At 30.2% G+C, this 27,231-nt stretch overlaps 1 protein-coding gene across 1 annotated transcript in view; it reads right to left on the reverse strand.

Annotated features, from left to right (window-relative positions):
- Window positions 1-2,076: 2,076 nt before the first annotated feature.
- Window positions 2,077-27,231, reverse strand: part of LOC111041805 (junctophilin-2-like) — an 81,336-nt gene continuing 56,181 nt past the window's right edge. Inside the window, exons 3-4 of the mRNA XM_022326228.1 lie at window positions 25,763-26,452; window positions 2,077-2,320 (exon numbers count right to left, since the gene is read on the reverse strand). Of these exons, the coding sequence (XP_022181920.1) occupies window positions 2,077-2,320; window positions 25,763-26,172 (654 nt within the window). The 5' untranslated portion in view covers window positions 26,173-26,452. The remainder of the gene's footprint in view (window positions 2,321-25,762; window positions 26,453-27,231) is intronic.

A 27,231-nucleotide genomic window follows, 5' to 3' on the forward strand; every position in this document is an offset into this window, starting at 1 on the left:
CTTTGCAAATAAGTCTTTTTCGATTATTATGAAATATGTACGCTCTCTTTAACCCAAAAAGTTAGAGTCGAGACTTTTTACGACTTTTATTTTGCTATATTTCGAGATGTGGCTGTATCGCATACAGAAATTGATTTTGAGACAGCCATAAACTAAAATATGGCAGTATTGAATTTCATATTGTGTGTGAAATATCACAAATTATAAAATGCAATACCTACCGCCACAACTCTAAATATTACTGATTTTAGCTCTACATAATATCACACGATAATTAGTTTTTATTTAGTGCAGGAACGCCACAAGCCGTAATGAGGCAGTCCTCAAATTTGACTTCAGTGATTAATTGGATAAATTAAAATAAGTATAATGCCTCAAATTAAGTATGGCTCTCTTTCTTCGAAAAGTAGTTACAAATCAAATAATTTAATACGGACACGTCTTTTTAGTGGCTAAATGAAAAACTATATTGAATGTGGCGTTCTTCCATTGTATAGAGTTATTTGTTCACTATTCGAAAATGTTATAACTCAAAGTTGATGAATTTTGATCTGTGGCAGTATTGTTCTAGAGATGCATTATGTGAAAAATAGAAATAAATCCTAACCTAAAGAAAAACGATATTTTAATATCTAGTTGTTTACTCGGATAGAGAGAACCTAAAACTATGCTTGTTTTAAAAAAACCAAGTTAAACAACAAAAGTACAATGTAGAAGTTTCTTTATACACGATACACCTATATAAAACAATTTAAACATAAACCATGTTAAAAACTGTTATGACGTAGGACATTATAACATATTTTAATTATAAATAAAGAAATGCTGATGTTTCTTATTTATTAGTTAGTATTTGTTAAATATTAATTAATATTGTTTGATAATTATTTCAAATTATAATATTATATTAATTATGCAATTGTTGTACTGTCATTGCTTAGTATTTGTTTTAATTATTAAGTCACAACAACAAACGGAAAATTCGCATAAACTTAATACTGCAGTCTGCAGTGGATTTATATGAATTGATGATTACAAGCAAACAGTTGCGTCATTTGAGAAGATGCGTTGCGTAAGCTTATGCGTACGTAAAATTTATCAAGATTGCATTTTGGCCCGAATATAATATTAGTCTGCGGCAGGCAAAAATAATCTTTTTTTTTAAATATGTCTTAAGTATTGACAACTATGTCCAAGTGATATTATTATTATATTGACTGTTGCAATGACTTACGAAATATAAAAATGTTTGTGTTATATTGAACATTTGATGTGTGTCTGAAGATTTCAAGATTTGTTTTGTATACAATGTTTTTAGGTACGATAGTGTTTATAAATATTTGAATTAAAGTAATTTATGTAAACTAACTAAGCATTATTAGATGGGAAATATACCTAAAGGTCCCAATTTTCGAGCGAAACAAGAAAAACATTTTTTGTAATAACTCTACAGTACATATATATCAGGAAACCAAAAAAATGTTTGGCCTACCTAGTCAAAAACTTGAACTGACGCCCCTGACATTAACTCGATCATTTGGCTCAAAAAATAATGAAAAATAATAAAGACCCAACTCATAAGTGGTTAGTCATAACTAGTATCTGATAAATGTATGAGTTTATGACCATTAAATATTTTTATTCCTGAACTGTGATTATCAACGTTAACAAACATTCACTATAATACGAGTAGATGTTTGTTATGTGCAACCATCTAAATCAGGACACTTGTGAACAATATATTTTATTTTCAAAATTGCATTGAAATATTTCGTGAATGGCGAAACTTTAAATTTTGAAATACTATTTCAACTGAACAATACATTTCAATATACGTGACGACTGTTCGTCATTATTACTGCGTAACGTTTTATTATACATATATTTTTATCATTTTTGAACGGTAAAACAGTATCATAGGTTCCAGTATCATAATAATAATAATATTTAAATTAACTTTTAGTTTCCTCGGCTCATCCGTATTCAAGCGTGTGCTTGTGTTGGATGAACTTTCAGCTTGTTCGTCGTATATTATATTTCTGTGTTTGTATTTATTTTTTGTTGCAATAAATTATATTATAATATTATGTTTAAGATTAAATCCGTACCACCGTCGGCGTACGTCTCCGACCCGTAGCCGTCTTGCAGCCCGTTGGCCCAAGTCCCTTCGTACTTGGCGTTGGTCGTGGCCGACTGTCTGACACCGTACCGGCCCTTGAAACCTTGTGTCCATTCTCCTCTGTACAACCACCGACCCCGGGACTCGACGCCCAACCCGTGTCTCTTGCCGTTCTGCCATTGACCCTCGAAAGTGTTACCGCTGCAAAAGACAAACCGCATAGGTATTAATGAAATATATTGTAAGGTTTATTTCGACTTTTGTCTATGACATATATAGTCCACAGACCGTGATAATAATATCGTACCGATGTGTACACCATATCGGTGGACACGCCTAAAATACTTTATTATGCATTAATAGTGTAACCCACCCTGTTCGTCTTGGCACTCGGCAGCCGTTACGATTTAAAAAATAAATTAAACAGTGGTCCGAAAACTTTACTATCGGTACCTAGTTTTCGGACCACTAATTTTTTTTTGATATCCTTAAGGTTGCCAAGATTAACTGGTAGTAGTTATTGTTAGCTTACTACTTATTAGTCGCAGTCGTCTGCAGCAACTATATACAATCGACAAATTTCACCGATAAGCGATCGTGTGATATCCTACTATACTGCTATAACAATACAATAATAACATCATTGTTGTGGGATCCATGTTAAAGTGAGACTAGAAGCAGATATAGAACAAGTTTGAAGTTTCAAGCACCGCTGTATTATTATTATTTTTTGAAAGCCCAGAAAAAATATTCGAAAAAAATTAATTGAAACGTGAATATACCAATTGAGGTAGGTATATTATTTTTAAAAAAATATGTGTATATTATGTATTGTTATAAAATAGTTCTATGAAATACCATATATTTTAATATGGCATACATTAAATTAATTTTAGAAACAAATAAAATTATGATATTTTATTGTTGTAATAAAGGTAATGAATAAATGAATATTTATAGGATTATAATTATTACTATTTAAATAAATAATAATATTATTATAAACTGTAAATTAGGTAACGAGTCTATAAATAACATTATAAAGCCTTTAGTATGTTCAATTTTGCTATAAAACCTATATATTTTAATATAGCCGGTACCTAATAAGTGGTTAAACCGTTACACATTGTTTGGTTTTTTCCAAAAAAATGTAAATCATTTTTAACTATACAGTGGTGATAAGCCAAGAGGATGGAGAAACATTTTTGTTTAAGTTCTTTTAATTCGTGATATATTCAACATATAGGACTAAACTCACGACCTCCAACACTACCAGTCATATTTATATGAGCGCCAGAGTTTAAAACGTTTCCACAACACTAAAATATGCAATTTATTTTATAATATTAACTATTATTATACTTTTTGTAATATTTTGTAAATTGGATTTATTTCAGTAAAAAAGTATACTATTGTTATTTTAACATAAAAAATATATTACCTATTTGAAATGTAATTGTATATAAAACCAATTTAAATAAAAACAACTATGTATATTTGAGTGAACATGTTATGTTGTGTACGTAGCAAAAGCTTTAAAAACATGGAGCTATTGTTTGTTCTTTTTTTATATATGAAATAAATTAGTAATTGTTTACTTGCAATTTTTTTTTGGACCAACAATAATTGAGAAACACGTCATGGTATAAAATAATACTATCGTCTATATTATATTATCTCAATTGTAATATTTTTGTATAATAATTAAAAAGGCGACGAAGAACTGAACAAGTTTCTTTTGAAAACAAAAATTCACAAATGGATTTCTTTTATATATAATTATATTTTATTCATGGCGATAGAACGACATAAAATATCACGAAATCCCTCACTTTCATGCAATCATTTTCACAAGGTTGAGTATAAAAATAATTATTTGACACATTGCATTCAAATGTTATTTTATTTTTTTTATGTTTTTTACTAAATAATAACATTTTTGTTCGATTAGTTTAAGCAAATGTTTACATCTTAACATTTTAAACAAGATAACAGAGAAGAATGAACTGAAAAAGACTCAAAAGATATTTTTTTTTATTGAATTAATGAATTTTATTATTAATTAAGAACAAATAATAATGTATAACATAATAATATAATAGGGAAATTATTTGAAATCAATGTAACGTAAATATTTTAGACCATTCAAATAATTAAACAGTAGGTTTTATTTACGTCGTATAGTTTTGAAAAAATATTTTCAGGCAATGAGTTGTAAATATAAATAATAATAATGAAAAAAAAATAATAATAAGAGAAAATCGGCTTAGGAGCCTAAAATTTGACAAACATACTATGGCGTAATGTAAATTGTATGACACAAAGAAATTCTAAAATATAAATTGGAAAAAACAACTCATAAGTTCCACATCTAAAATGTCCAACAAACATCGAAAAAAAAGTAGGCTATAGAGTATTATAAATGTATAATATTCTGAAATGTTGTAAAGTTAGGTTAGTGTAGCCTAACCTACAAACATGAAGACATATTATTTTGTGTACCCACTTACAATAGTATACGATTTTCTTCGAATAATCATTAACAATAACAGACAACGGGCCCGTATCATAATATTCACTATTATATAATAATACTAAATTCAATAACATTGAACATATTTAAAACCCGTAAACGATTTTTACGAGCAATTAAAGTTTGACGAAAAATAAACGTTCAAAAAACAACCTCGCGCAGAACGGTTTGTTATCGCTTTCAAAATAAAAATAATAATATTGCAACTCCGGCTTTCCACACCGAGATGGACGAACGACATGTACCACCAGGCTTCCTAAACAATAACAAATTCATATAATCCTTTAAAATGTAATTGCTCGCAGAATAAAAATATTAATATTGTGTACCGCGACCACCCCATGGTATATTTTTGATAAAATTTAACTGGAATTTATTTTTATTTATTTTTATTATTATTATTGTTGCGAGCATAAACTATACAAGTATAGCCTGTAACTGGAATTATTGCTATGTTGATGTCATTAAATTGTATACACTTTCGAATGATGCGAATAGGCTATATGTTGATTTTACTACCCTGATTTTATTTCTCCGAAAACACTTTTATGGAGCCGTAAAATTGCTCTAAAAGCTGAACGCGGTGTAATGTCAACATCACTATCGATTGGAAAGTGAACTCATTTTATAGATACAGATGGTTCTTTGTATGGGGTAGGGGTACTCATGCAAATTGTCGTGTGTTGTAAAAAATTACTACATTTATAACTGTACTAATGAAAATACTAATTTAGATAAAAAGTGAAAATTCTATAAGAGTAACTATACTGATTTTAATTGTTTTGTTTTTGACGTTAATGGCTTCAGGACCAGAACTTTAACAGAAGTCTGCGCATCTTTTGATGTCAAAATCAAAAATGTAGCTTAACGGTACAGAAACATATTATCAAAAGTTTGTACTTTGTACATCATTTAAAATTAAAATTTAATTTACAAATATTTTACATATTTTCTACATCCTTTATTCCTTTACTGAGATGTACATATTTAGAAAGTATACGCCTTTCAGGTAAATTTGTATGAAAGTTTCTTTGTAACAATATCCTTTTCCAAAAAATAGTTTAAATACTCATATTATCTCCGGTTTTATTTTCGAATACATTTTCTTAAATATTTCTTAATAATTCTGTTAGCCAGGGGGGCTTCGAAGTTTGACTATTATTTCTCACATTGATGATCTTTATTCGAAATAAATGTATTGTAGTCCAACATAATATACAATATTATTTACAGTTATATAAGTTTTAATATCATTCAAGTATAATGTTTTTAGTGCACAATTTAGAAGGTTATTACCATATATTTTTTTTTATTTATGATGACACATTTTAATATAAAGGTCGTATTAAGGTCATGCAAGGTCCTTACAATATAATAACACCGAGTATTTTAATTACAAACCAAATTAAGGGGTATATTTTCAACTGATATGAAGATTATTTTGTAATTTTTTTTCAGTCTTTACATGCACCACAATAAACCCGAATTTAAAAAAAGATAATTCACACACAACATAATATTATTATGTGTTAATCGTTAGCGATGTTTGATTTTTATTCTGGGTTAAATCTGGTTTAGCGATTTAGCTTGTTTCAACTCTACACCCGAGCACAGCTTTAATACCGAAAGTGCGAACTTTTTGAATTATTCAAACGTTAAACTGTGCAATAGTGGTAAAGGTACCTATAGACGAGAAGTTTGGAAATATCGTCGAGTAAAATAACAGCCATTTAAAATGAGTCGTTTGTCGGCGGTGGACGGTTGCTGCGGTATATAAAGCACGTTTCGAACTTTTTTTATTCTTCACAAATCCCCGCATTCATTCGGGCCAATTTTAAGGGGCCGATTTTTATTTTTTATTTGAAGAGGAGTTCAATATAATGGCCGATATTACAAGTGCGTGCGGAATAAAATATTATGATCGTTATTATAGGGCGAATCGTCGTGTGCGATCCACTTCATCTCGAGCACGGCGCACGCTTATAAAACATTTTAAAGGAGCTGAGCTCGAAAATATATATTTTCGCTTTATGTTAACATTATATTGAATCCGGTCCCTTTAAAAAAAAAAAAAAAAAGCCCGCTTACATTATTTTGCTTTATTTGTTTTCGGTTTTCGTGAAAAACTCAATTTTAAATCTGAACAATGGGATCAGTAAACACGATAAGACGCGATTTAAGAAACAGACGGAATAAAGTATCGTCAAATGTTATACTATATAACTGTAGAAAATGTATATTGTATTATCCTTTATTAAAAAAATGCATTGTCAAAAAATAGAACATAAACCACACGTCCCGCGTGTTGTGCAAAACTGATGAAAAAATTCACATATTCAGCTCAGCTGTATTTTTTGTGGTGTTTAATTTAAATTTCCAAAACCTTTTGGATTTCTCACACTGGACAAAACGTTTGGAAAATCAATTTTGAATTACGATAAAAAAATGTCTTTATGCATTATTATAAAAAATAACTAATATGAGATTTATCCCTTCAAATAGGATGGGGTGACGAAGAAGTAATAATTGAATTAAGAATCAATCTAATTTGAATGACATCAAAAAGAAATTCCGGCTTTGAAATAAAAATTAATAAATATACCTACGTCGTGCAATGGAACTTTTCAAGTTGGTATGAAATGGCGAAGCAGCAATTTGTCGAGTACGATTAAGGTGCATATATTAGTGGTTATCTGAGTAATCTACTTTATATATTAAACGAGCTACTACAAACGATTTTCAAAAAATTGAGTGTAAGTCGAAGAAAGGCAAGAAAAATTTTTTTTGAAATAACACATCAGTTATTTCAAACATTATTTGAAGGATCCTGGGACAAGTTATTATTTCGGTGGTTGGACGATACTACGATAGGGTGTGGAACAATTGCACATTTTCGCACACCCCCATATATTGTAAATGTCTAGTCGCGATAACGAACTGAACCTATGATATTATATTACATTTTCTTTCGCTTATTAAAATCCATATTGAACGCGTGGAAAAAAGAACAGCCGCCTCGTGACCCTCTTCAACTCTACGCGTGATGATATAACATTACTTAATATACAATATTATAATAATCTGGTCTCGGCATAAATCCTAGAGCACTTTATACGAACCAAAAACATCTCATACGCATAAAGTGTGGAAGTAAAAGAAAAAGCGTGTGTGGTTTACTATAATCATGATGCCTTACGGCGTATTATAACAGGTAATACGTAATTTCATATTATTAGGGATGGGATTCCTTTGTCTTCTTTGCTTTTCTAGCTATGCTCGTTTTATAAAAACTATGTTTCGTGTGTTTTTAATTCCTAATAAAAAGTTTAAATTTGTTCGCAATTTTTGATCATTTTTCAATTTAAAATAATTTGTTATCGGATAATGTTATATCGGTTTACACTAATAACCATATTTTTTATTCAACGACATTTGCTTGAAAAAAAGTAACTTAGTAACGCGCCAACAAAGTTTTTACCAAACCGAATATTAGTAAATTATAATTTTTCAAACGCATACGTAGAACGTACAAATCGAGCGCACCATAGCGGTGGCAAAAAAATACGCGAAGACATGAAAACGTTCAACTTTTTTTTTCTAATCAATTAAAACCTTTTAAAAATGTTTGAATAAATAAAAAAATTTAGTGCATTGTTTCGGAATTTCAGCGAATTTTTCGGACAGCATTGCGTTGCCAGCCCTATCTATATAATATTATATTATTATTAAGTACCTACCCCTTTTCAGCGGCGGTCGTTGTTTGTTGGACATTCAACCCTAGTTTGATTTATGCTCGTCGGACTCAAAGCTGTCACAGGGACTCCAGAAATATCATATTATACAAGCGAGCAGTATTGACGTCGTCGCTCGACTATGTTTAGGATTTGGTTATGCTCGAATTTCGTTTTTGAAAACATTTCCCTTTCTTTTGGTGTATTATTATTTCCATGTTTCCGGTCACAAACAGGGCAGTTCTCATAAATAATATATTATATTATTGTCCGCGAGTGAATATTATAATGACGAAAAATAGGTATAACAATATCTATAATTTGTCACCGTCGATATTTTAAGAATACCGTGAGTGCCAATCAATGGCGGAAAAACGAGATTTTTCTATTTCATTTCGGTTCATTCACACCATGTTTACGCCGTATCGTATTACACGCGTGTGGTTATACGTCAGTAAATTATTACATATTGAAACCCAATACAGCATCAAATCGTATGCTGATTTATAGGTAGGTGACTGTACTCGAAATTAAACCTCCTAAGAATATCTCACGATTTTCACTGGGCGGAGAGACGTTTTGTTTTACTGGACATTTTTGAAGGGACTTTCGCTGGCCGGGTAAACATAATGTAATACGATGATTTGTGTGTGGGCGAAAATCTTACGAAAACGATTTCCGCCAATTGAAGCTTAACAATGCAAGGCATTCGCCGTTTCAATTATAATTATTCATTGATTAGGTGTGCTTCTCAGACTAAAGTTTTATTTGACTTATATTAATTTTAGCACATGACTTTGAGTTGATATTTAAAAACAAAACTCGAATAACAATCATATTGTACTAACGTGAAACGATATAGATGAAATCCCCAAAGCCAAAAGTCACAGTTATAATATTATGACATAAGCTTTTTTTAGAAATATTTTGTGAAAACGCTTATTCACAATTTTATAGGTGTCATATCTAAACACAAATAGGTGTGCATGTATGTTTGCCTAACGGGATTTATCATCCCTAAATTAATTATAAAGAACTATTTATTATCAATTATTATTATTTTATTAATCATTATAATTATATATAATTTTATTTTATTTTTTTTTATAATAAAACACGAGCTCTTGCCCTGCGATTTACAATAATACATTTTGTACAGTAAATAGATTAAAAGGAAAAATTAAAAATTATTAAGTGAGAAGGAAGGGTCTAGATTAGCTACGTACATACAGCGACGTAGTGGTTCATTTTTACCATAGTTAGTTAGTTTATTATTATGTATAGTTTTAATAGTTATTAAGAAATTAATTATAATCACAGAAATAATTAAAATCCTTAATTTTCAACTCTATAATAGTTATTCATATTTAATCAAATCAAATTATATTATTTTACTGATCAGAATTTAAATTGTTATTTGTAAGTATTATTATTGTTTATCAGTACTTAACAAGTATAATAATTGAATGGAAACAACTACTTGGACATTCTTAATTAATATTTTATCACAGAAGTATTGTAACCGATAGGTAAGTAAGACCTTTATTTTATGTGATAAAAAAAAATATAAAACTATTGAGCATGAACATTATAATGATGACAAGAAATTCAGGGTTCAAAATATTATGTAACCATGTGTTATTTACAAAAGTAGATGGATATATCTGAACTCGTAAAGTATTGTAAGAAATATAGTTCTGAAATGCACGTCAGTGTAAAAAAAACTATAGTTTTTATATTATTATTTTATTAACAACAAAATGTTATACAAATATAATTTATATATATATAATATTTAACTTATAACAACAATAACGAAAAATAATAATAGTTTCTCTAGCAGAGAAAAGCTCACGTCTTTTATGATTTCTTTGAAAACCCGGAAGAAAAATTGTTCTATTTCAATTAGAAAATTGCAGAAGAATTGTTTTCTCTGTCAGCAACGAATTTCCGTTAAAGTAAAAACTAATCAGATATCCTATCTGGTAAGCTTGGTTTAAAAATTATAGGACATTTGAGACTTTCAAATAATAGTAATAAAATTGCTATCAGTATTCCTGTCTCGTATTAATATTTGTACCAATCTTCTAAGTTTAAATTTAAAAAAAAATCTTTTAATTTCTATTTTAACGTATTTTAATGTAGTTATGCCCAACTACGTAGTGTGGTATGAAACTATGAAATGAGTCGATTATTTTGTGTTTGTAAAATTCATTGCAGTATAATATTTTAATCATACTATTTACTGATTAATTATGATCGTTTAACTTTAAAAATGTATTTACTGATAATTATAATTGTGTTTATAAAATAAATATCTGGTTACTTATAAAATATTAATTGAAAAAGTAATGATATTAATTTAAAATAATCGAACTTCAACAATAATAGTATGTACTATTTCTTGAGTTCGATTATTTAATGTAATGAAATATTTAAAATTTTAAGCCAAGAGCAGTAAACTTGGATAGTAATTTATAACTATAATAATGCCCCTTCATCTACTAAAAGAACTTTTTGAGTCTAATGAAAAACGATTTTTGTTTTTCCAATACCTTTAAAGTTCAAGTGTTAATGACTGAACGCATAGATTAGTGGTAAAAATAACAATTTAAATTTTTTGATAGTGTAATTGTGTGTCGAAAAAATTGTGCAAATAGGTACCTTTAATTTGCAATGGTGAATAAAAGACATGTAATTTATACTTTTTTTTTACTTAAAAATAATTGAAGCCGATAAAGGAAAACCGTTTTTTTTTTTAGTAACAATTTGAACTTAGAAAACTTCAAATTTTATATATTTTCAAATTGCTATAGAAACACTAATATGGTGCATTTTATTACATTCCATTACATTCTTAAACAAATAAATTGTAAAAATGTCAAGTCTCTACGGTTATTTTTTTCTGAATAACAACAAAACAAAATAAAATTGATGTTGTCAAAAACTGGTGTTTCATTAACTTACTGATGACCCAGTTTTCAGTATTTTTTTTATTAGTTTTTCCTAATGAGTGATTACCCAAAGTACTATCCATCTAACCAAATTTTCTACCCAAAACCATACTTTTGAGTTAAGGATTAAAGGAGATTTTCTTCTCCAAAACTCGATGATAGACGTGAATACGTCACAAAAAAAAATACTTTTTGAAGTCCAATGCATCCGAATGTCTTGATTGTAGGTTAGATCCACTCATCGGGTTTCACTTTTAATATCTAAGACTGTTATTACTGTAGAGGTTTCCTCACAAAGTGGATAAAAATATAAAAGCCTTTATTCAATTTGTTTTCTATAGTGAAAAAAGTAATTATGTTTCGCTTGAATATAATTTGTTGATATACTTAGGAAGTCAACTTTGATTTAAGCTGATTTATTAAAATAAGTGAATTTTAAATTTAATTTTTGTCATTCCTTTCTAACGGATTATAAAGCCACCTCGTCGAGTTTTAAATTGTCAAGTTAATTTTACTCGTTTGTGCAGCATTTTCGTCTTTAATCAATTCGTAAATTACGTAAATATAAGTCGCGATTCATTATGTCTGACTGTGTACCTAAGTCTATCACTCGTATATTATTTACACACCTAAGTATACATACAGATTTTAACCAAATACATACATACAGATTTTAACCAAATGATGTTGCAATTTATGGTATCATTAATTTTTGATTTTAATTTTAAGTAGTATTGATTCGATGGTTTTTTTTATAAACGAGAATTAATTATTTCATATTTTTTTTCTTCAATAACAACTTTTAGTTTATTCCAACTAATTAACTCAAAGGCACCGCAGTGTAACGTAATAGGAACGTGTTAAAGTTTTTCAACTAAATAAAGTTGTTTGGGTGAGTTTAAAATGTAATATACTTTTTTTTTAAATAAAATGTTAATAATTTTAATTCCAAAAAACTTTTGTATAATATTATGATACTTAAAATGTTTGGCAGTGTTGCCAAATCTGCGAAAGTGGAAACATTTATATGCTAACTGTAAGAAATGAAAAACATTTTTAATATCTTTGTGATTATTACTTTAATACAACTAAGAATAATAATAACCTAGTTGTACTATAATTGTATTGGATACAATAACCTATCATTATACCTATAATAACATATAATGAAAAATAATTTTTCCTTTTTTCGGGGAAATCTCTGGAATCTCTAGTCGAGTGATTAAAAAAAAAAATCACCATCAGAAAGCTAAACTATTCCAAGGATCTATACTTTATAGGTTATATTTTATCTCGATAAATGGCCCTTACATTTTTATTATTGCAAATTTGAGAGTTATTCAGATAAATTATTAAAATAATAATACAGTGAGTTCCGCTTAATGTGATCACTGGCTTATAGAATCAACAGTTTATTTGAATCAAAAATAAAAATCCTAAACCAAATTGTATGTTTCTAATGTTAAATTGACCTTTTATTAGAATCACTAAGTACCGGATAATTGAATCACTTTTATGAACAATCTTAACGTTTTTATGGTATTTCAAACTGATTAATTTGTAAAACCCATTTTATTTTTCAACTTATTAGTATGCTAGTTTATCGTTGTACGTTATTATGTTATTCAATTATCTTTGTGCGTTGGGTACTTGTGTCATTTATTATGTATGTTACATTAAATAATACGCAATTATAAATAAATATGTAATTGTATAAAAAGATTGAATCATGAAAAAAAATATTGTAAATATTTTATAGAATCAACCGGTTAATAGAATCAAAATGAGCTTCACCAAAGTGATCACATTAAGCGGAACCCACTGTAATAATGAATACCTAATAATATATTTTTGTTTATTGTAGCGATGCTATTGGTTGTCCAGTTTACAATAGATTAATAAGATATAATTAGTATTTAGTAAATCAGTTATTAGGTAACAATTTTAAAAATTGTTTCACCTACACATAGCTTAAATACGAGAAAATATAGTTACTAAGATTGAGTATCATTTTAGACCTGTATTTTTGTATGATTGTGTTAACGAAGATTGAGATGGGGTAAGTCCACAGAAATTCGTCACGGGAAGTTTTCTGCATTCCTACGCCGAAAATTAAATGAACAATTTAACACAAAATTTGAATCATATAGAGTTTGTATTTTTACCGGGCAACAGAGTGCTCGGGATCAGCTAGTAGGTATTCAAATAAATCCAAAATCTATAGGTTAGGTTAGGCAATTATTTAAAACAGGTGAGGGTGTCAAGGACAAGTAATCATCCCAACAGTGACATTTAGGCTCAAGTTAACAGTTATTGATATAAGTCACCAACTATTGTTATTTTATTATTATTATAATATTATTGTCGACCGGCGGCGTCTATGACCATTCGACTTGACAATACATTACGACAATACATGTTTGTGCATAAAGTGAGTTACATATTGATTATTATCATTATTGGTGTTATTGATTCAGTAGTTAATGGCGTGACGGTTCTCGTTGGACATCATCAGGTGTTACCATGTACGGACTATGTTTTTTGAGCTTGGAATTTAATTTTGTCCAGATAGCGGTTTCCGTAAGTTAAAAAAATCGACCCGTTATGAATTGGTCAAATTATTATAATAGGCACCAACTATTATATTTTATTGGCTACATACTTTATTGGCAATAATGCGTTTGCGGATGACTCCGATGTTCTATTTCGTGCTAGAAGTGGAGGGGGGACAAGAGTCAAAAAAAATATAATGATAGTAACAATGTATCGACAGAATAATAATCATATCGTCATTATAATATTTTTTATTTCGATAGTAACAATACGACTTCGTCAAAAACATACGCACGTGTAATAATACGGTGCCTACGGCCAGTGGTCGGGTCAAGGCATGCGTGGGCGTGTGTGAGGGGGTTCGAACTGCCTTTGAAATAATATTTTCCACGTTACACCGAATAAAATATGATTTAATACAATAGTGTTGTACATCATATTATATTATCGTGTATCGTGCCTATTTATGTCACGAAATATCGAAGGGTACTATCTATGTAACCTACACTTGGAAGTATGTTAGTATTTGCTGTACCTGCGTAGGTATATAATGTAATTATTTATAACTATTTTACAATGATTGTTACGCGATTGTCGTTTTTATTCACCCCAAATACCTACGTGGCAGACTCGTGTTTCGATACCATAATTCCATAGTTACCGCGGTATACGGCACAATGCCCTATACGAGCCAGTAGGTTCCAACCAGATTACCGCGAGCTCGCAGGAGTTCCTGTTCGGGATCTCCAGAGTCGTCTTGCATGATGTATCATGCATGGCAGTAGCCAGGCTGGACATAATCGAGTTAAAAAGTTAAGATTAAGTTACCTTTAACCGCGTTACATTAAGTGAGTTACTATTTTAATTCAAAATTAACTAAAAACTTAACGAGTTTATTTATTCTTCTTTTATAGGCACATGTATAATTATTTAGTTATGAGTTGATTACTTGTATGTTCAAGTCCAAGTTTTTGTCCTAATATAAATCTCGTGGGCTTAAATTATATTTTTTCTCTTTGATGAATTTTAAAAAAATAGCAAATTTTTGAATGGTATATTTCTGGATTTCAATAGGGAAAAAAATATCATCCACTCGGTAACTCCGACATCTCTTAATCTCTCCTACCATGATAAGAGATATTATAATATAATATTTTAATTTGCAGGTAGGCCTGGTAAACGTTTTGCGTTATTTTTCGAGCAGTGGAAATGACGAAAATAATAATCATAAAAGTCAATTAATACCATTCGATACTGAAAACGAATAGCAAAAAATGTATACCCTTCTTCCGATTAGAGATTGCAGGGCGATTAAGCACGTTTCAGGAGGATCCTTATTATATTGTTTATAGGGGAACGTGCGCAATTTTCCCCGAAAACCGTGGGTGAGGGTAGGTCCTCCGAAGTGTGTTTATCACCGAATCGACCGGATAAACTCAGTATAATCACGTGCCGCCTACTTTCGAACTGTCATTTCAGTTCAATCAATCGTTATCGACTACTGGGATACATCAAACACATCATAATAAAGTATACAATAATATAAGAGTATATAGGTATATAAACAGTGGTCGAACTGACGGGGTGGTGAAGCTGGGATAGAGGATCCCTCTACTTTTTTTAAATTTACATTTTCCAACCCTTCATTTATTTCGATTCACTTCGACCACTATTTATAAATAGGTCAGAGCTCTCGTGATAGTTTTAATACATTTTTACGACGTCGGTTTATGTCCGGGGAGTTTATGAGTACCTACCTACCTATTCGAGTACTATGTTTTCACTAAATGGACGAAAAATTATCCGCATTATAATAGATTTAAATCACAATATACTATTATACTATATTAACTAAAAAATACGATATTTCATTTTCAGACACATTTCGGTTTATTTTGTGCGCATCGCATAGTATTCAATTTTACCGACTTTTGTAGTGCTAAATGATAGCGGCAATCGACGGTCGGAAACGCATTGATATTTTGATCATAATTTCACTTTTCGTCAAACTTCAAGAATTGAATGGAATATAATATTTTTACTCGGAATTGGCAAGTTGTGTTTTAAACCGCTTTAAATATCATATTAAATAAATAATAATAATTTATATCATTGCTGGCCATAAAACACACATCAAAAAAATTGTATCAAACTGTCGTCGTCAGCAGTCGTGGTTAGTTCAAGAGTAGGGAAATAGGGTGAAAAATATCGTAAAATCATATATTAAACAAAAACTATAGAAAATATGTTTTTTAAGGATTTAACGTAGTATTATATATTTTGTATTTTATTTATTACTTTACTTTGAAATTTGAATACAACAAATCGCGAATTTAATAACGGATAATAATTGTTTTGAGACAATATAATATGGTGAAATGATATTATGTCAAACCTTCAAAAATATTACTCCCCTAAAATCTTAATAATTCTCCATTTCACCTTAAGACTAACCGAAAAATGTCCATGTCACGGGTGGGTCGGAGAGCGGAAATAAAATACAGTGTGCTGACATTCACTTAATGCAATATAATATCTTGTATAAGTACCAAAGATTATATTACGTATTTTTCCTACAACCGATGTGATAGCTGACTTAAGTAATTCCAATAATGGTACGGAGTATTATATTTCTTGATTCGAAATAAGACTAATGAATTGTATGAGTTATTTATTTTATCAAAATTATCATCACAAGCAAAGATCAATACATTACCCAAAGTAAATGTCAAAATGTTCCAACCATATAATATTCCTCTCACATCGCCACTGCTTGAAATGAAAATGATTTCTCGAAGCCAAATTTGTAGGCATGCAATGTACACTATCTACTCGACGAAAATTCGTGGAATAAATCTAAATTTCCACTGGAATTTATAATGATATTACCACGAACACTTCGAAGGAATAAAATGTATAATGTTTTAAATAAATAAATCACAGAATACGTTACATAATATTATTATTAATAAAAATATCTTTATTTTTTTTATGAAATTTCCAAGGTTTTAGACTGCGCATCAGAGGGTATACTTGTATTTTGTGTATTTTATGACAAAACCTGTAATTTAGTAATTATTTTAAAAAATCAATTTAGAAAATGACAATATGTCTGTAGTATAGACGCTCACGCGAAGTCGTAATACGTTTTTTTTTTTTTTAATACTATTTAATAATTAAATGATTTAATTATTTACCTTTGAATTTTTTAACTTTGAATAATTAAATTTCATTTTTTACATTCCTGTTATTATGACGTTTGGAAACATTTTTTTTTGTATCTCATTATATATACCATGTATTCACGGAACCAGGGTACACTTAATCACTGATTACCCTGTAAATATTTTTGAATTGTGTTTTCGGGATATTAAACTAGACTAGAACATTTCTTAAATAACTTAAATTTTTTTTAACTCATGTATCTAGCATATGCGCAACATAACTTCATTTTTTTTTTAATATCATTTTCGGATTTATCGATTTTTTCAAGATATTTTAATGTATCAACTTGTGTTGTATACTCAAAAGTGGCTGAGGTAGAGCTATAAGTAAAATTAAATACTAAATTTGATTTTTTTAATTTCAATTTCAAGTACGAGTATTTTTTCTTTCTATTACTTTAATAATAACAAGTTTGATTATATCGTGGTATTTAGAAGGAAAAAATACGTGCAATTTAAATTTAAAAAGTCAAATTTAGTAAATCAATTAATTGTTTTTTATTTAATTTTACTTATAGCTCGACTTCAGCCAATTTTGAGTTTATAACACAAGTTGATGCATCAAAATGCCTTGAAAAAAATAGATCAATCCGAAAATGATATTTAAAATAGGGGTTGCCATTTAAAAAAAAATGAACTTGTGTTGCGCATGTGCTAGATACATGAGTTAAAATAATGTTAAGTCATAGAAATGTATGATCCATTAGTCTACTTTACTGTGCCGAAAACAGAATTCAAAGATATTTACAGGGATAAAAAACGAGGTGATTTAATCAGTGATAAAGTGTACCCTGTTTTCGCGGACACAAGGTAAATGAGTATAAACATCAGTATTAATTATCAAGTCTCAAATAATAATTTTTAGCATTTTATAACTACGGCCGTATTGTAGGTGTGTAGTAATATTAATGTTATTTTATGTTTCAATTATGGAAGTGTGTACAATTAATGTTTTTATTTCTACCATACCCATACCACATTTATAAAAAAAAAAACGTCCCTTTATATTATGTGTAATATGATATTTGTTCTTTTTAATAATATTTTGTATGAGTTCCTATTGTTATTTTTCCTACTTTGTTGAAATGTTTTATGCGCTACTTGAAAATTGGACAAGGCGTGTATATATTTTTTCAATTATTATAAATGTTTTTTCGTCAAATACACTTGTATAGAACTATATTTTCGTATAGCCAACCATAATTTTATGACACTTATAAAAACAACTTTTAATAAAACGTTTTGAGGTTGGTCTACACCCCTCACCACATGAAACCTTCACCCTCGCTGGATACGTACTCGGCATTAACAGCTATTTATTTAGGGGCAAGCCTCGTAGAATTGTCGAATTTCCATCGTTTTTTATTATATTTGAAATAGGAACATTTTTATTCAGATCGCGTTGGACCTCTGGTTTTGAAATATTAACTTGAAATTTAAAGGACAGAAAAATATATTTCAAAATAATCAAAAATCTGTGTCCTTTATGACATTCTAAAAACATTGAATTTTGTAACTTGGAGTCAAATCTGAGCAAAAGACAAAGACTTTATCTTTCAAATAATAAACAATAACTGAGAGAGTCTTATCTGTGAGACAAGGTTTTGTACTAAAATCAACCTTATTTATAGCCATTAATCATAATTAATCGACATACCTACAAAAGATTTAAATTCCATCATCCAGGAATCACAATACGATTTTAAATTGGTTTTACAATTTAAAAGGTCATCATTATTCACTTGGTTTTCGTCGGAAAATTTAAACTGAATGACATTCTATTGTCTATTGAATTCAATTGTTTTTCTTTATGTTTGGATTTATTATGTATGGTATTTGATTAAAACACGCACAAAATGACGTCAGAACAATACAATGTTTTTTTTATAGTTTAAAGTTAAAACGCATATAAGAATTTGTACGTTTTTGTTATGATAGTGGTGAAAAATTATTTTTTTTTAACAGTCAACTAAAATAATATTAATTATAATTCTAGAATGTGAAAGAGCATTTATACCAATAACTATACCTACGGAATAAATCACTAATGTACAATAAATATACTTCCAATAATAATGAAATATCGAAATAACGAAAGAAAACAATTATAATCGAAAAATCAAATTATAACAGTTAAGTCAAAAATTAGATGTGCAAAAGCTCAAATTTTGCAATCAATATCAAAAGTTGTGTATGAATTTATAAATCTATACTTAGATAGACCTTATTTCTTTACCAATAGTATTGCATTAAATAATTTATAGAAAAAATGAAAAACCACGAACCTCCGAGTCTAATTCAAAATAAAATACTATTTACCTATTTGTCATTAGAATGGTCACGTACTCGCTCATGATTAAGTTAAAAAGTTTCAAAATCTTAATTTTTTTTTTTTAAGAATTTAATAACGTAAATAGCGGTTGTGCCCGTGTAGAATACGAACCAAAACTGACACAATACTATTGTGATCGGTATAACATTTATGACTGGTTGAAATTTGTACTATTAAAATAAATTGAAAATAATTATTATTGCTTGTTCGCTGCGGTGACGATTGCTTTAATTGATAGTTGTTTCGAGACGGATTTTTCTCGGTCAATTGGACCGAATTCCAAAACACCGATACCCGATATCGACGGCTGTTAGGTTAGTACTTATATATATTATTATTATTATTATTATTATTATTATTATTATTATTATTTATCAATAAAAATACATGTCCTACGCCGGTGATACGACACTGAATCTTTCCGGATAAACTCATTTAAAACAATCTACAGGAATACAGGAATAATTTATTATTATCCATCAGTTACCAATACCAATAACAATAATTACGTACAACCGTATTCTCATTTCCTGCGGATAACAAAATAAATCAATAAATGTCATTCGAGCTTATCGTATCACGGACATAAGATATAGGACACGTACGGTATTCACTGGGAAAGAAGAAAGGTAAAACCTATACAATTTATTTTCAATTCATATATTATTATTATGATGGTGACCTGAACCCTCGTAACGACTGTTTCTCCTGATCATTGCATGAGACAGTCTCAAATGATGTTAAACAATAATATTATGAGCATAATTTATTGTGCATAAATTAAAAATTAAAAATCAGTTCAGTGTGGAATTCTATGTTTTAATTTTTTTTTTATCAAGTTGACTCGAATTTTTTTTTCACATTATATTATACCGTTACTTGAAATAAAATAAAAATCTGAGTTCAATCTGGCCTGTGGAAAATCTTTTTTTATTCAGATAAAATACAGTTTTCCAAATTCGGGTCCACATCCCACAATTCTACTAGACCTAAGAGTTCTTTCTGTCCAGTAATTGTTGTTGCTAAAATACACCCATCAACCCCCTTATTTAATTAAGTATCAGGCGCTAGATAAGTGGAAAATTATTATAGTCAAGGTGGCAGCTAAAATTTAAAATAGAATTTTCATAATTTTTAGAATTGAAGAAAATTTAAAAATCAGAAACGGGTCTCTTAAGTTAACTAAAAACCAGTACCATAATATATTTATTATAATTTACACAATCATAAACATAGTTTCCTAATTTTTCACGTTATAATTTGTTATACAATATCGATGACCCTAAAAATCAACTGCCACTTATTTTCTGACGGATAAAATATCAATACTGGATTTTAATGTTATTTGTATGTACATTCAAATAAATTCCAAAAATCTAAAAGGGACATTTTTGGTTTTTTTATAAAAATATATATTTTGCCATTTGCTTATATTGTTTTTTCATCTACGATAAATTAAATAGTTTTCAAACGATCCCTACTCAATATTATAAATAACTAGTTTATATTAAAATGTACTATCATGAATTTTGTTTTGTAATTAACACTGTCAACTTTCAAGCTCCTATAATATATAGGTAAGCGTATGGTATTCTCAGTAAAAGAAGAAAGAGAAACATCTTAACAATTTATTTTCAATTCATAATAAATTAAAGTGACCTGAACTTTTATACCGTCTGTTTCTCTTAATCATTGCATAACGCAGAGACAGTCCTAGAACGGTGTTGTATGATAATATTATTAGTGTAATGCACAAAATATGAAATGATTGAAAAAAAAAATGTGCGACAAGATGCGTAGTTCTGTGTTTCAATATTTTAATTAAGTTAACTCAATTAAAAATTAGAAAAAAAAATGTTTTATTTTTCCGTAATTTCTACGATTGTTGGTACTACATTTTAACTAATATCTGAAGGGCGTTTAAATCATAAAGTGTCAATCTACCGGGATTTGATATTATTTATGTACCTACAATATACCCAAAAAATAGTAAAATATGTGACTTTTATGGCATTTTTAAATTCGTACCGATTTCTGAAACACCCTACATAAATATGTGTTATTTACTCATCTAAGATAAATTGAACAGTTTTCGAACGATTCCTACTCAAAATTATTATGAATAACTGATTTTTATAATAGGAATTCTATATGTATCTCGAGGAAGTAATATGTTTTGTAATATTATTGTCACTTTCGAGCACCGATTTGCAACAGTTATATTACAAATTACAATATTAGATCACGACTCCGTATATGATTACATCATAAAATCTGATATTGGACTAGGAATGTTTGAAACAGTTTCGTACAACTACGCGAATACCTGATTTAATTGCACTCGGAATAATTTTATCAGGAACCATTCATTTCAGAATAAACCGTCAACTTAATCGCGGGAAATTAATACAGTGCTTTCGTAATATATTAATCGTTATAAGACCTTTGTTTATTTAACGAAATACATTTCTGTTTGATTAACGAGCGGCTCTGCTATAATAACTATATCAGAGATTCACAACCTGGCTTGGCAATTTTAAACATTTCCGTGACAAACTCGATAAAAAATAAATATTACACTTTTAGTATTTTTTTTTTTTTGTCATATAATATGTATAATATTATTTTATAATATTTTTGTTACTATGACAGAATGGGTGTGATACTGCGAATCGGTTTTATTTCGGGAGTGAGTCTCTACTATTCCGGCTATGATTATTTAAAGTCATACACGGAACACTATATATGCATTCATAATAGCAGCGAATTATTCCACAACAATCCAGATTTTTCATAAAAAGTATTCAAAACAACGCATCAAGTACCTAGCTATATCACTCACAGCGGATTTCAATTTTATTAAAACAAAAACTGTTGCAAAAAATAGTATTATGTATCATCAAATAGTAACAAATATTATTTGTTAAGATTGATAATTAAAGGGACTTAAAAAAAAAAACTTTAACCTTACCAAAAAAAAAAAAACCGACGCCCAAAAAGGGCGAAAAAGAATGAAAAAAGGGATGAAGAAAGTCATTCCCTTAGGAATGACCCAAAACTAAACCTATATTTTGATGGAGAGATGTTTATTTTTTTCAGTTCCTAATCTCAATAGAAATTGTATGTATTTATGATGATTAGTAAAAATATGTAATGGCTAATAATTATAAAAGTACCTACCTATATCAATAATTAAAACATTTTTTTTTTAAATTTAATATTATGCCCTACAGACTAGTCATAAAATAAAATAATATAAATTCCACTTTCAACGTAATTTTAAACTTTATTGCACAAATTTCTCTATGCTATGATCGTTGGACATTTAGATCATTATTCTGATGCTGCAGATAATATTTTTCATAGAACGTAAAGTATTTGATATTTGAATTTTAAATACATAACTTCTGAGAACCCCTTACTATGTTTTATTATTGTCAATGGTTGAAAATTTTAAATATTGCTCCATTTTTTTTTTTTTTTTTGAAGCATTGCAGGAAGTGCACTACATTATTTTGAAATTATGAGAGTACGAGTTTATATTTTTCGATTGTAAGTTTATCAAGAGCGAAGTGACAGTGAAATTTTACATTGCATACAGCGAAAATTTAGCTACCTACTTACATTGATTCGTTGAACTTTGATACTTTTTACAAGCACTTAAGTTATTTGACTAATAAAATGTTATTACTATTTAATCCCCCTCAAAAAAATTCATTCTAAATTTAAACAATGTTTACAATCTTAAACAAAATATAGAAATGACATTACTGCCATAATAATATGAGCAACTAAAAATGTGGAAGAGAAAATTATAATGTTTTACGGACATTGTTCGATTGCACAGTTGCGCTCAAAGTTTTCTTTTGTAACCAGCCCTAACTTGGTCAATAAACAATATTATTATTCTGTGTACACAAAGTAACACAAAAGTAGCGATTATTGAAGTGAGTATATAGTTATTATGTAGCCTCATCAGATCATAAGAAGTAACTTCTGATTGTTATTAATAAGACTCTGTAGACTCTATTGCACTCGCGGGTTTTTTTTATAGCACTGCGATTTTTTGTCTAGAAAGTTATAAATTGTGCCTCTAGAAATGTAAAAGTTTACAATCAAAAAAGCAGGGGGTTTTTATTTTATATGCGATTGCCAATTTGTATGTATTTTTTTTTTCTAGTTAAATACTAAAATGCAATTTATATAACTTAAGCACGTCGAAGTGTGTAACGTGGTGATCTGATTATCAGAAATAAATGAGCAAGGTAAAATTGTTTTACTCGCGTGTAAATTACTCATAAAAACAAATTTCTCGAACTTTTTCTGCAAACTGTACAATGGTTCAATGGTGTAAAAATTAAAACCTTAAATTCATGTTAAGTAACCGTTTGATTTCGTACACCATTTTCAAGTATTTTTTAGTGCATTAGTGCAAACAATTTTCGCGTGAACAAGAATCGTGCACTATGTATAAACAATACGTAATAATAATTATTAGGTTTGGATAAGTTATATTATAGTAGGTAGTTAATATCGATAAAATATGAACACTAAAATGTAAAACAAGTAAAGAAAATATTAATCATGGAAAAAAATTATTTTAATTAATACTTATAAACTATCAGTTACATTATTATACATTAGTGCTTATATTACTCGTTATTTTTTGTCAAATAATTATTTGGTATTGACGCAACGTGATGGAAAACTGTATAGACAAAAATAATACCTAGGAAGTCGTCGCGGCCATAACAAAAACATTGAACCATCAAAACTTTTTGACGAATTGGCTTTTTCTTAGCCTTCACATTGTTTACAAAAATAAAATAGTTAAGACAAAGAATATAGGCTTAGCCTCCCAATAGTAGTCTTTAGCCCATACCCCTTCAGCATTGGCGTTTTAAATAATTCCTTGTAAAGAAGAACTTTGTCATGTGTGCAACGTGTATAATGGTAATTAATATTTATATATCTATAGAAGACAAAGTGCATTTCTATGTCCGGGATAATCTCGGAAACTACAGAACGGATTCGAACGGATTCAAACGGATTTTATTTCAAATTGAAGAGCCCACTACGGGACAGCGTTTTGTCGACCCAATTCCTGTCCACAGAATATTCGTGTATACAAAACAAAGTGACATCTTTTTTTTTACTCATTTAATATTGTATTGATTACATTTGATTTCAATGACAATTTGTTATTGGCTCCTAAGGCCATCGACTTTGATTTCACAGGACCAGCTGACACTGCTTAACTCTAGTCACGCCCATAAAGGTAGTGTGGAGCGAACTACAATGACTCCATCCCTCCAATAGACCTTGCCGTCGATATCGTGAAAAAAACCAGACACCCTGAACCCGCAGTGCCCAAGTACGCTACCTCGGCTTCCCGATAAGAGTGTTACGTGGTTAAATACTAAATATTAAATTGTTGTCTATCACTGCTGGCGCACGGTGTGATGTGATTGTGTGTCCGTGATGATAGATTTGTACCGAACGGGGGAATGTTAGAGGATTCGGACGTCAGACAAGCTAGTTACCGAGTACAGTTAAAATAGTGTATTTAAAATAAAACTGTAAATTATTTTACTTTGCCGATGACCTGGCAACAAACAGTGCACGGAGCAAGTGATCAAACGAGACTAGTTCGGCAGACGTATGTCTAGCAGACCGAACGATTATTATAACAAATTTTGTTCACCAGTCACAATAATATTGCACCCATACATGGCTTATCTCCGTGATATTGCAGAACGAATGAAAGATGACACGCCCGTCTGTGATGCATGTACAGTGCATACTATACGTAATATTAAAATGATTATAGAAATGTGAAAACTGCCACGGTGTGGAGGATTTGTCGTAAATATTATATCGAAAAAACTCCCAGTAACGTACCTGGGCCAAGTGTAGACACCTTCGGACACCTGGAACCCATAGCGCTCAGATCCCAAATACTCTTCCTGGTCCTCTCGTTAACAAACCCCACCACCCCTTTCTAGAGATGAATCTTAGTAATAAGAGAGTGGTCAACCGGCTGAACGTTTTCTATAGGTTTGCAGTTTATCACTAATCATGGGCGCCATTTTTCGTCCAAACAACAGGTAATATTCTAGTTTATTCAAAATCGAGTGTAGGCGGATCACGCATAGTATATTGCATATAACACAGTAAATTCGTTAAAACATTATTCATTTATTTCTAAAACTAATAACGATACTCATCAATGCTCTCCATACCATTTTCTAATACACTCGTCGTCAATGTTATCGAAAAAGACCCTCCGAGGTGGCACACTCGACACACTACGTACCTGGGCCACATGTAGACGCCGGACACCTCGAACCCATAGTGCCAAGATCCCGAGTACGCTCCCTGGCCCTTGGGACCGGTGCACACGCCGTGCCCGTGCGCCTTGCCGTCCTCCCAGCCGCCGCAGTACGTGCCGCCGTCGTCGAAGTCGAACCGGCCGCCGTTTATCAGTATCTTGTTGGTGGTGGCCGTGCCGGTGGCCGCCGTCGACGCCGGCGAGTTGTTGGACAACTGCTGCTGGTGGTGCTGCTGCAACAGCATCTGTTGCTGCTGCTGCTGCTGCTGCTGCTGCTGCTGTTGCTGCTGTTGCTGCTGCTGTTGCTGTTGCTGCTGCTGTTGCTGTTGCTGCTGCGCCCCATACCCGTTGGTCGGCGCCGGCGCGGGCGCCGCCGTCACGCCACCCGCTTGCATGGCCGCCGACGCGTGCTAAGCACTACTCGCCGGCCGACTGCTACAAGTGAAAACGCTGCTGGTGGCGCGCCTCATCGTCGCCGCCGTCGCCGTCGCACCGCCGCCACCTCCGACGCCGCCGCCGCAGCCGACGTCGTATGCGACGCCGGACAACCGAATTCACGCCTGGGACACCCGGTAATGCCCTCGAATTATTTTTTTTTTTTAAATATTTTATGAGTTTTTTGAATTTCTGCGATTCCTTCCCTCGGACCGCCCCTGCTCGGACTCTGCAGTGCACCTGAAACATGGTCAGTGGTATCATGATTACGCTGTACATTGTTATATTGTGGTTACAGGATAAAAATGTTCTAAACGGGCCACCAGCCTTATATTTCCAAGGACAATTCATTAAAATATTATACATTTAGGTTTATTACTTCATAGTGATTCATAAATCCCCCAGCACAACCTTTGCTTACCGGGAATGCTGCAATATTGCACTTATAGTTGTAAATTTGTCGTCAAGTCTTGTGATTTTACTTATTATTATTAAAAAATATTATATTACTCTAACTGTTAAAACTCGTGAGTCGACACGCCGGCGAGTACCTCATAGAACAGTGTCGATGGATTTGCAGTATAATACAGAAGGCTATATTATAATTATATTATGAATCTGGAAATATTTTAGAAATTTTCAATGTATATAGTAAATATTATTTATTAAGAAAAAAAATAGGAAAAAACAAGAAGTGGCGAAAAGTTTTAAACGTTATTAATAATATTTTTTTAAATACAACAAAATATAACTGAATTCGTTATTTTCGTTTAAATATTCAATTTCGTCAACATTATAACTTCAAACGCTCATAAAAAAATCGTTCCTATTTATTTTCAATATTTTCAATGCATTTCTATAAAATAAAGTTGAAGATGAATCTTTTTTTTTAAATATTCAAGTGTCAAATATTCATTTTTATCAAATGTCTAAAAATTATTAAATCTTGTACCTACATAAAATGCTGATATCAAAATCAAATTATAACTATTAGTTTCATATCGAACGTTAATGATCCA

Source organism: Myzus persicae, unplaced genomic scaffold (assembly GCF_001856785.1).
Source record: "Myzus persicae strain clone G006 unplaced genomic scaffold, MPER_G0061.0, whole genome shotgun sequence".
NCBI classification, from domain to species: Eukaryota; Metazoa; Arthropoda; class Insecta; order Hemiptera; family Aphididae; genus Myzus; species Myzus persicae.